The following is a 12,097-nucleotide window of genomic DNA, read 5'->3' as shown; positions in this document are numbered from 1 at the left end:
AAATGCATTATGTCCAAAACTTGAAATCCATTTTTTTATCTCATTTAGGGATCTTGATGTCGAGATGATCAATTTGAGGATATTTGAGCATCAAAATAACCTCTTTTAATGAAATTTTTGAGATAGACTCTAATTTGATTGTTTAGAACCTCGGCTCTGTATAAACTTTTCCTATATGTAAAAGAGGCCACCCATATTTTCATCAACCCACCCAAATAAGCATGGAGGCATATCAAACTAAATAAAGCGTATCAAAATAAATAAAGCTGTACTTCATAATTCATTGAAAATTATAATTCAAGCATTGAAAAACCTTTACATCGATCATCTCTGCTTGAATACCACGGTTGGAAAAAAAATAGAATTTTAAGCTTTAAAAATAGTGTATATCGTAACAAATTATCTAGACCATTCATTTCTCCCTATAAATAAGTGTACAAAGATCCACAAGATAAGTACCATTGTATTTGGTGTCGAAAGTGCTTTTGGGATGAGGATTTAAGGTGAGGTTTTATTTTGTTTTCATAAATCTTGGGCTTTATAGAAACTTCATCCAAGTTTAAACAAACTTCAATCTGGATTGAAATCATTCTGGATCGAAAATTATTGAGGCCAAACCAATTCTAGCTAAATATCGAGAATCGACCAATTTTAATGTCTAGTTCTTTGATCTGGATCAGCAATCCTTTGAACCAGATAAAAAATCCAGATTGACGATTCGGATCAACGACCCATTTTTTAAAACTTGATTTAAACTTGAGAGTACCGGGCCTTGAGTTTTGAAAACTAGTCGGTTTAACTGAAATAAGACGGTTTGAGTGGCAAACACAACTAAGGGAGCTTAAAATCGCCTCGCTCTTTCGATTCTTGACTTTTTATTTATATATATATATATATATATATATATAAAATTGGACATATCATACCGATCTAAATCGCTGATCTGCTAAAGGAGTTGCCAATTTAAAGTACTGGATAATATGCTATTGCCACCGATATTTTTAGCAGCACATAAAGAGGGATATGTGTATTATTGAAATTTGGGTGGCCAAATCAACATCATTCATTGTTATATTTAAGGGAAATTTATCAAATTCTGTATTTTTGAACCACTGACTTCCATTTGGGTTATAAATATAACAAACACTCAATTATAATATCCTTCTAAGAAATAATAAAAAAAATGTTTCAGTATAAAGATCGTCATTGTTGTGCAAGCTAATTATATACCACCACTTATAGAGACTGAAAAAGCAATATTCATGGAACCGAGAGCACTCCCTCGAGTAAAGGCTTTTATAGTTGGTTTACCAAAATGAGGATCCCTAATTACATAGCAATAAGTTATATATATAAAAAGTTGATTTTATTTCGATGATATATTTTGATTTTATTTCACCTCTAATAAAATGTTTTTTTGGGTAAGTAAAAAAAAAAAAAAAATTGATTTTGAGCAGTAGCAAAATGGCAAAATATTAGATATCTCATTTTTATATGTGCTTTGATAAATGGGAAAAGTTTATATAGAACAAAGGCTCTAAACATTCAAATAAAAACCTACCTAAAAAATTTCAATAGAAGAGATTGTTTTGACGCTAAAATATTATCAAATTGATTATCTCGACATCAGCTGCATGGATATGAGAAAAAAACGGATTTTAAGTTTTGGAAATAATATGTTTTGTAATGTATTTTTGGACCGTCAAGTTTCAAGATTTTCAAGTATTCATAGATTAGTCGATCTACACTATTTTTGAAACTTTCAATTTTATAAATAAAAATAAAAATATATTTTAAAGCTATCACAAAGATTACCGGTGTTGTAACCATATTTCTCAACGCTATATGAAGGTAAGCTCTGATTTGATTGTTTAGAACCTGGGATCTATACAAACCACATCCTTAGTAAATTCCCTTAATATAAATATATATATATATTATATATTTTTAAAGTATTTGAAATAAGAAATATTTTACAGCCTTACATAGCAAATACCAAACCAAATATAGCAGCCCTAATTTTAACTGATTGACAGCTCACCCTGACGCGCACCGATCGCTGGCCCCTCTTTCCCTCCATATTTAAGCATCAAGGCGGCAAGAGAGAGCACGGAGAAGAGAGAAAGCCTTGCTTCTCATAGCTCGCCCGCTAACCAGCCCCTTTTGGGGGTTGTGGCCTATAGCTACCTCTAATATTACTTACTATTTTCAATAGAAATAAAAAAAAAAAAAATTCAGTCGTTTTTTAACAGAGAAAGAGAATGGAGGGAAAACTCCGAGAATCGGAGCTCTCCGAGTTGTGCAGGGACGGCACAGAGAGGGGGAAGGGAGTCTTGAGACCGGAAAAGTTCCGAGAATCGGAGCTCTCCGAGTTGTGCAGGGGCAGCAAAGAGAAAGGGCGTCGATTTTCCGCAGGAGGAGCAGGAAAGGAGATGATGAGGCGCAGCCTGGGCGGTCTCTACAAGCAGAGGTCTTTGTCGAGTGATTATTACAGGGAGGAGGCGTGGTTGAGGAGGAAGGATAACAGCAAAAGGAGGACCAAGAGCGTCACAGACGAGGATCTCGACGAGTTAAGGGGATGCATAGAACTTGGATTTGGTTTCGGGGCCTCAGATGATCACCGCCTCACCGATACCCTCCCGGCTCTTGATCTATACTATGCTGTCAATCGCCAGTATAACGACTCGATCTCCAAATCGTCAGCATCTGATTCGTCTGGATCACCGGTTGGGTGCCCTCACAATAGCTTCTTTGGCCCAGGTATCCTTGATTTCTTTCTCTCTTTCTTGATTTTTTTTTTTTATGGATCATTTTTATTGGATCTATCAAAGTTTGTAATAATATATATGTGATTATATATTGGGTATGGCTTGCAGGAGATAGTCCACAACTCATGAAGACGAGATTAAGGCAGTGGGCTCAAGTGGTTGCTTGTTCTGTTAGGCAGTGCTGCTAAATTTGATTATGGGGATTTGGTATATACACACCCGTGGTTTGTTTAGATCAATAGATGGATGTCTGTGTTTTATTTCTATTATGCAACCGTTAGTTTTGTGCTCTGCGTTTTTTCTTGAAGGCCCTGGGTAAAGGATTTTTGGATTGATTCGATTGTGTCTAGCTCTAGACATAAACAAAAGGGTTTATGTTCCATTCGTTTCTTGTTCGAGTTATTTCTCAAAACTGTTTATTCTTCGAATTGCTTCTCAAAACTCTTTTCCTCTAAATACTGTTTCTTCTTCGAATTGCTTCTCAAAACTCTTTTCCTCTAAAGATAAACAAAGAAGGGGTTTATATTCCATTAGTTTCCTCTTCAAGTTCATTCAATAATTTTTTCAAACAAATTTGTCAAAATTATCTTTCACTAAATCTATTCGTTTCTTCTTTGAGTTCCTTCAATAAATTTTTCAAACAATTTTGTCAAAACTGCGTTTCACTAAATCTATAAGAAAAGCCTTCTTGTCTTGTTTGTGCCAGTCTAAAACGCGTTGAAAGTAGAATCAATGGCATCCTTTATGTGCAAGTAACCACAAATGGTATTATTTTAAATGCCGATAGGGAGGGGGAAACACTATAATGAACGGCTCGGATTCAACGAGGTCCGGTTGCTTCTTCTCCGTTAGGTTCCGCGAACTGCCCATTCGTTAACCAAATACATTTACAAAAGTTAGGGTGTAGGCAAACGCAAGGCAAAGATACACAAGGGTTGACTAGATGTACCTGTACAGCTACTATCCAGCGTCATCAGCGGTGATGCTTACGGCTCAACCCCTATGGTGTATAATATACCTTGACACAGTAAACGTGGTGATGTGATTAGGCAAGATCAAGGAGCCGCTTAGGACCGGCAATATGCCGAAAAGCTAGGCCCTACTTAAAAAAAAAATAGGGCTTGGGCCATAAAAATGTGGCTCGAGGGCTGGACTTGGGCTAGTACAGCTGCACGCCCAGTTTAAAAGGGGTCGACCATATTTTTTTCCTCATTTTTTTTATATTTTTACTTCATTCATATTTGGCCTGGACTTGGGCTAGTACAGTTACACGCCCAGTTCAAAAGGGTTTTTTTTTCTCATTTTTTTATATTTTTACTTCATTCATATTAGGCCTTGTCCAACTTTATGAGAATAATGTTGAGCCTTACAGGAATAAGGTCAGGCTTGGGCTGGTTCTAGCCCGTTGCCACCATTAGGGTATATTTAATTTCTACGAGACTTGGTTTTGGAAACTGCACCTTCCAGTAATACCGTGGTATTTCCTTGATTGATAATGGGAAAGTTTTCCTTGATTGATAATGGGAAAGTCTTACAGTACAGTGGATACCACCATATATTTAAAAGCTAAGGAGTACATACCCTTAGTTCCATAGGGGATTCTAGAATTTAAGGTATTCACTTTCTTGGAAGACTAGGTTTTCAAAATCGCATATTCTAGAAATCAAACACGCCTTAGAGACGACGAAAGCGGGTTAGAACGCAGAAACGTTCATCTATAGATTGAGAACAAATCTCTCCATTGACACCGGTTAAGGAAAAACTATAATAGTTTAAACGGTTATGGAAATGTGACGTCCTTCCATTGTTGCTCCATTTCACAATGGATTGTCAGCATTTTTGGATATGGGAGTATATTATGCCGTTTATTACCGCATAGGTCACATACACCCCTATAATTACTATTAGGAAGGTATCACGTAATCATTATTATTATTTTTACAATAAGGAAGGTGTCACGTCATTCAAAATAAAAAAAGTGGTATTTGAGTGCCGTAAATAACTCACCTTTGTTCAATTTCCTATCCAAGGACAAAACGTGATTTGTGACCTTGTATAATAAATAAAGGTGTGGTTTCTATGAGGTTGCAACTTTAAACACTCTAATTAGAGTGAATATCCAAAATTTATCATATCATGTAATTTTTGTGTAAAAAATTCTAAGGATTAATTAAACATATTTTTTCATATTTAATTATAAAAAGGATGGTATACAATTAGACCATTTACCTTTCATACAATGAGGTTACAATTACTTATAGCCACGATATGTGAAATTTGATAGCTTGGATGTGTCACAAAGTTCGAGAAAAGTTCATTTAAACTTTGAGCTTGGTCAATGTAATAAATGTATCAATCCAATTTCACATCCAATAGTCAAATTAATTGTGATCATTTTGTACCAAAGATAAATGATTTCATTGTATACTTTTCCATTATAAAATGTTAAACTCCAAAAATGATTAAAATCAAGTAGATATATAAGGACTTAAAATCTTGAAAATAGATAGTTCAAATAATAAGTTGCAAGATACATTATTTTTAAGTCTTGAAACCTTTTTTTTTTTTCATATTTATACATCTCGATATCAAGATGATCAATTAGAGGGTTTTCCAACATTAAAACAACCTTTTATGATGGATTTTTTATTTGACAAAGGTTCCAACTTTTATTAATGAGAAACTACTAAAAAGCGATTATATCAGAGGAAAACAAAAGAGAGGGCAGGGAAACCCCACCTTTGGCTAGAGAATCAGCTAAAGCATTAGCCTCCCTATAAACATGAGAGAAAGAGATAGCTAAGGGGGCTGAAATGTCCATAATCTTCGACCAGATAGACCTGAGATTCCAAGGAATGCGCAATTCCTTCGTACACCAGCCAACAACATAAAGCAAATCACCTTCACAAATACAACTATTGCCAATGCCTTTAGAGATGAAGAACTTAAGGCCTTGTAGCAATGAGGCAAGTAGCAGAGCTTAATGGACCAGCATAAGAAAAGATAACCTGTCCCTGATCATTACGCAACACACCCCCAATTCCAGCAAGGCCAGTATTACCTAAGGAACTGCCATCAAAATTCAATTTAAAGCTACTAGCTTTCGGAGGAGTCCAGAAGCATTTAGGTCGCATCTTAACTTTCCCCAACAGAAATAGGTTTTGTAGGTTAAACAAGACATCTGGTTGAGAGACACCCCTGCTATCCTTAGTGATCGAAAACCAATGCCAAATGGAGAGCTTAACATTATCAAGCAAACTATCTGCTGAAATATACACTTCCTCAAAAGTGCGCCTATTTCTTTCCTTCCACAGCTCCCAAAGCATTACCCCTCTTGCAATTTTCCAAACCAAGATTCCCCCCGATTGTAAATGCCCAAAAGATAGCTGTGACACTAAGTCCTTCACCGAAAAAGGAATTGGAATTTGCACCCCAAGAAGATCGAAAAACGAATACCAAATAAAAGAAGCAATCTTACAATGAATGAAAAGGTGATTTCCAGTTTCCTCATTTTCTTTACACATCAAACAGATATTGGGTAGCACCTTACCCCTCTTAACCAAGTTGTCAATGGTTAATGTCTTGTTACGAGCTGCTAACCAGAGAAAAGCTTGTATCTCATGGGGAACAGACCATTTCCAGATCTTAGCCACAAGAGGTAATGACCATCTCTATCTGTTGTGGAAAAAAGACCTATAACAGGACTTGACTGAGAAGATTCCATCATTCTCGAATTCCCAAATAAGTTCATCTGAAGACCCTTGGGAAATATAAATTGAATCCAATAGCCTCAATAGTTCTAACCACTGAAGATAAGTGTAACCAGAAAGTCTATCGTATGGAAAAGAGATATTCCAAATAATGCGTGAACCATTGAAATCTACTAAATCCGCTATCTTGGCATCCAGGAGAAGAACCTTAGTAAAAAGATTTGGAAAAATAAGCTTCAGAGGGGTGTCACCCATCCACTTATGATGCCAAAAGGAAATAGAGGCACCATTCCCCACCAACTACCAAAAATGTACCGCTATCATAGGGCGACATCAAGAGATGGGCTTTCACAAAAAGGAGAAGTCACTTGAGCGATCAACACATAGCCATAAACCATGCCAATCCCTCCCGTATTTTGAAATTAAAACTTGACACCAAAGCTGATCCGTGCAATGGAAACTTCGCCACCACTACTTAGAAAGCAAAGCGTCGTTCATAAATTTTAGCTAGCGAATGCCCAAACCACCTTCACATCTTGGGGTACAAACCCAGTCTCATCTTAATAAATGATATTTCCTCTCTACTCCAAAGGAGCCCCAAAGAAAATTACACATCATCTTCTCAATTTTCTTAATTACAAAGGCAGGCATAAGAAGAAGCGACATAAGATAGATCGGTAAATTCCCTAAGCAAGAGCGTAGCAAAATTACCCTACGCCCCAAAGAGAGATATTTGAGCTTCTATAAGTCCAACTTAACCTGCACACGTTGTATTACATTGTCCTAAATCGAAATAGGTAGCATAAAGTCAGAAATCAGAATGCCCAAATAGGAAAACGGGAAGGAGCCAACCGAATAACCCAACTGAAGAGTGAGGAAATGGCATAAATCGGGATGGAAACTAACTCCAATTAAAGAGGTCTTAGAAAAATTAACTTTGGGCTCCAGAGAAGCCTCACAACAATCAAGAAAGCATGATATATTGGACAGCTGAGTCGAAGAAGCATCACAAAAAATAAGGGTGTCGTTAACATACTGAAGATGTAAGACTCTCAAACCCGAATCAGCAACCTGAAAGCCAGAAAATCTGCCACAAGCTTCTATTTTTTGAATCATAAGGCTAAAACATTCCGCATAAATAGAAAAAAAAAAGGGTGATAGTGGATCTCCTTGACGAAGACCCCTAGTGGCTCTAGAGAAGCCAGATGGGCTACCCTTAACCAGACTTGAGAAATGGGCCGAGGACAGGTAAATCCCACTCCTCCACTTCTCCCCAAAGCCCATATTTTTAAGAATCTCCAACAAGGCTCCTCATTCAACACAATCATAAGCCTTCTCCAAATCTAACTTCACTACCACACCAGGAAGCTGACATGTCAGTCTAGAATAGAAACACTCTTGAGCCACCAAAACACTATTAGTAATATGACGGTTTTGAATAAATACAAATTGATTGGGGGAAATAATGCTGGGGAGAATGAGTTTGAGTCTCTCATCCAAGACCTTTGCCACAATCTTATAGAAGCTTGAAAGAAGACTAATGGGTCGTATACTAGATAAATTTGCAATCATCGACTTTTTGGGGATAAGAGCAATGTAAGTGGCATTAATCCCTTTGAAAACAGAGCCGCTTAATATAAACTCTCTAATCATTTCCAGCAGTTCAGACTTAACCAGCTTCCAAAATTTATGGAAGAACGAGAGAGAGAAATCTTCAGGACTCGGAGCCTTATCTCTAGGTAATGCAAAAACAACAATTTTAAGCTCTTCCATAGAGACCACACACTCCAAAGAATTATGCAACTCTACAGAGAGAGTTTTGAAAGGCAGTCCATGTAGAAGAGGTGTGAATTTGACCTATGAAAAAAAGGCCTTTTTAAAATGGTCAACAATTGCCTTTGCCCACTCTTCACTATTATCATTGTTGATCCTTGGGATGACGAGACCAGATATATCATTTTGTCTTCTTCTCGTACTAACAATAGAATGAAAAAATTTAATATTCAAGTCTCCCTCCTTTAGCCACTTTACCCTAGATATTTACTTTTATGATGGATTTTTGAGGTGCACCTTAATTTTACATTTTAAAATTACAACCTTATATAACTTTTATCCTATAAATAAAGGGCGGCAAGTTATGGATAAGGACAGATACAATCCTTGCACTGCATGTGACTCCATTAACCATCCTCAATAGTTGAACTATTCATCCACCTGAGTGGAAAATGGAAGAGAAGCAATTTTACTTTTTGGATGAGACTATGGTGGACCTTCCAATAAATAATAAATAATGCTTGTCATGTAAAAATACGTAGTTGCAAATTTAGCGTTACGGTTTAAATAGAGGGAAATGTTTTCTATACTTTCTTTTGGGAAAGGTTTCTATACTTTCCCTATAGCATAGAAGATCTATGCTTCCCCTACCATCCAACCATTTAATTTTTATCAAGAGAGCCACTCACATTTGATCTTCGATCCGACGTCTTAATGTATTTTATTTTTAGGTTTTTTTTATTTTTTATACAAATTGTATGAATATGAAATTTGGTACGTGGTATGTTTTCATTGGGGCACACCTATAAAAAATATTAAAAATAGTTTTGTGATAAAATATAATGACCAAAATACCTCTTGAAACTTTCAGGGGTATTTTGGCCATTTTATTTTATTGAAAATATTTTTTTCATATTTTTCATTAGTGCGAGTTTAATAGAGGATTGGGCTTCCAAAATTTGGTCAAAATAGTTTATAGAAAAAATTAAAAATAAAATAGTGCAGAAACGTGACATTGTAATTGGGGCAATCTTAGCCCTTCATTCAGAATGGACGGTTGGATGAGGGGAAGTATATAAATTTTATGTTGTAGGAGAAGCATAGAAAGCTTCCCCTTAAATAGATGATAATAAGTGAGGCAAACATGTACATTATACATTATAACTAGTGTATCGATAAGGCTACCTAATAACTCGCGTACTGGTAAGGCTACCTATTTTTAATGAGCAATGATTTCATGCAACTGTTGTATAGTAATATGATGCAACAACTTTAAAAAACCATCTTAAGGCTATTTGTTTGATTCAAATTTTGAAATGTACACTTTTTTCATTCTAATGAATAATCACAAAAAAAGAAAAAATTGAAAACACAACCTAGAAAGCATTTTTTTAGCCCAATTAACATAGGCCGTTCATTTTGGTGAAATGCTTAGATCTTGGCTTTAGAAGGATTTTTTCATTTCTAATTTTTTTGGGATGGCGTTATTATCATTATTAGATGAACAATGTTAAAAAAGAAAAAAATAATTTTGAGTTTATAAAGGCTAAGATCTTGAAATTCACTAAATGAATGGTCTATATTTGTATTTAGAGGTGACTCATTTTGACCATATCTAGACTTCAAATGGAACTTTTTTTTTTGTGGGGATTGATTATTGAGATGAAGAGAGTGTGTGTGCAAAATTTGAAGTCATACAAATACCACAAACATGATTTTCTAGAAGTATCGTTGCATTTTACTATGATACACGATTACTTTGAGACGTGGGTGTTAAATCGGGCAATTGGGAGTATGAATTGGGTTTAAGTTAAAAACAAGACATTTCATATAATTCTTTACATCTAACGACTAAAAGTCATTTTGACCTTGATATAAAGCGGGATGTCCCATAGTGTACAATCCCCTGTTTCATATTGCAGTCGGTTCATCTATCTTTCTTGGACTTTTTCATTGTGTTTGTAGTTTCTAGTATATGGAAGTTTCCATATTCTTAATAGGGCAATTTTGCCAAGTATTTAATTGGAATTAAGATTTTGGAGGAGGTCATAATTAGGGGCGATAATTTCTCCACAATTTTCTTTCTTCCGTGAATTTCGGTCCTTCTATTTTATTCCGCAATCTCGGGTCTTGGTTGCTTCCCTTTTCCTTATCTTTTCCTTTTCTTGCGCCAAAACTAGTCCCGTTTAGTTTACTCTTCAATATATTTTAGGGTCCCTTAATTTTTTTAGAAAAGTTTGTATAGAGCCGAGGTTCTAAACGATCAAATTAGAGACCAGCTCAAAAATTTCACCAGAAGAGGCTGTTTTGATGCTCAAATATCTTCAAATTCATCATTTCGACATCGATGCATAGACATGAGAAAAAAATGGATTTCAAGTTTTGGAAATACTACATCTTGTAACGCATTTTTGGACTGTCAATTTTCAAGTTTTTTATGTTTTCATAGATCTGCTCGATTTACATTATTTTTGAAGCTTTAAATTTTATAATTAACATTAATAATATATTTTAATGCTATCACAAAGATTTTCAGTATTGAAACCATTTTTCTCAACACGATTTGAAGGTAGGCTTTAATTTTATTGTTTAAAGCCTTGGCTATATAAAAACGGCACCTTTTATACAAGGTGGTCACAATTCCTTATAACTATTTGATGTGAAATTTAATAGCTTGGATGTGTCACAAAGTTTGAGAAAATTTCTTTTGAAATTTGCGCTTGGTCAATGGAATAATTGCAGCTACCCAACTTTACATCCAATTGTCAAGATTATTGTAACCAGCTTGTATAAAAGGTAAATGGCCTCATTCTATACTTTCCCATTTTATAATTAAAGATGAAAATATGTTTTAAAGCTTCACAAAGATTTTCAGTATTGAAACCAGATTTCTTGACATTATTTAGAGGTGCGCTTTACTTTGATTGTTCAAAGCCTTGGCTCTATAAAAACTGCACCCTATTTTTATTTCTTCTTTGCCTTTTGGTTTTTTTATGCTTCTATCTCAATGCTCAACCATCTTACATTTTTTTGTAGGAAAATTGTTTCAGGTGGGCTGGGCCGCATTTTTACAATATACAGCCCAAAGGTTTAAAGCATCCATCTAATAGATGGATGCAAATAGGTGATCCGTCTAAAAACAAGTGTTGTCCACATAATTTTTTAATATAATTATTATTTCTAGTTTTTCAATTTTTTTTTTTTCATATTCATGATCTCCATGTTAAAGATTATATATTCTCTATAAATTAGGATCAAATTATATTTAACAAATATATTTATTGCCAAACCCATATTCCTACAATATGTGGGGTGGCCGCATAGAAACAATGTCCCTTTCTGCAAATCTGATTCTCTATTTCAAACCGTCTTTAATAATAATTTTGAGCCTAAGTCGTTTATTTTTAAGTCTCTACTCTCCAAACAAGTTTAAATATTAGGATTTCAGACACTCGTATTCATTTTGATAGATGATTGTTTCTATATATCAAAGACGAGGGATCGATGCTCTAATGCGTATGGTATACTTTTTCCTTTTCATCTTTAATCTTCCCTTTTTTATCGACACATTTGAAATGAGTAATTGTACGACACACCTAAAGGTGTATGATGCGCCATTGTCCCAGCGGATGATCGATGTTGGGCCTTAACCACATGGAGGTAAATAATAATGGCGAAAAAATTATGATTAATCTCCATTGTTAACGGACAACAGATGTCTCCGTTGTGCATTATAGGGCAAGCTTTCTATGCTTCCCCTACAACATAAAACTTATATATTTCTCCTTATCCAACCGTCTATTCTGAATGGAGGGCTAATATTGTTTTAATTACAATGTCACGTCT

At 35.2% G+C, this 12,097-nt stretch overlaps 2 protein-coding genes across 2 annotated transcripts; one reads left to right on the top strand and one right to left on the bottom strand.

Moving 5' to 3' along the window:
* Window positions 1-2,113: 2,113 nt before the first annotated feature.
* LOC18428710 (uncharacterized) lies at window positions 2,114-3,059 on the top strand. Its single transcript, XM_006838009.4, has 2 exons — window positions 2,114-2,760; window positions 2,877-3,059. The coding sequence occupies exons 1-2, from the start codon at window positions 2,262-2,264 to the stop codon at window positions 2,954-2,956; spliced, it is 579 nt and encodes a 192-aa protein (XP_006838072.1). The 5' UTR covers window positions 2,114-2,261; the 3' UTR covers window positions 2,957-3,059.
* A 2,654-nt stretch (window positions 3,060-5,713) lies between these two features.
* On the bottom strand, window positions 5,714-6,292 carry LOC105420238 (uncharacterized). The gene has a single exon (XM_011623028.1). The coding sequence runs from the start codon at window positions 6,290-6,292 to the stop codon at window positions 5,714-5,716; it is 579 nt and encodes a 192-aa protein (XP_011621330.1).
* Window positions 6,293-12,097: the final 5,805 nt, after the last annotated feature.

This window comes from Amborella trichopoda, chromosome 4 (assembly GCF_054954075.1).
Source record: "Amborella trichopoda isolate Santa Cruz 75 chromosome 4, AtrichopodaSantaCruz75HAP2 v2.0, whole genome shotgun sequence".
Classification (NCBI taxonomy): domain Eukaryota; kingdom Viridiplantae; phylum Streptophyta; class Magnoliopsida; order Amborellales; family Amborellaceae; genus Amborella; species Amborella trichopoda.
The sequence above is the reverse complement of the archived record's forward strand: the minus strand, read 5'-3'. Positions and strand labels throughout refer to the sequence as shown.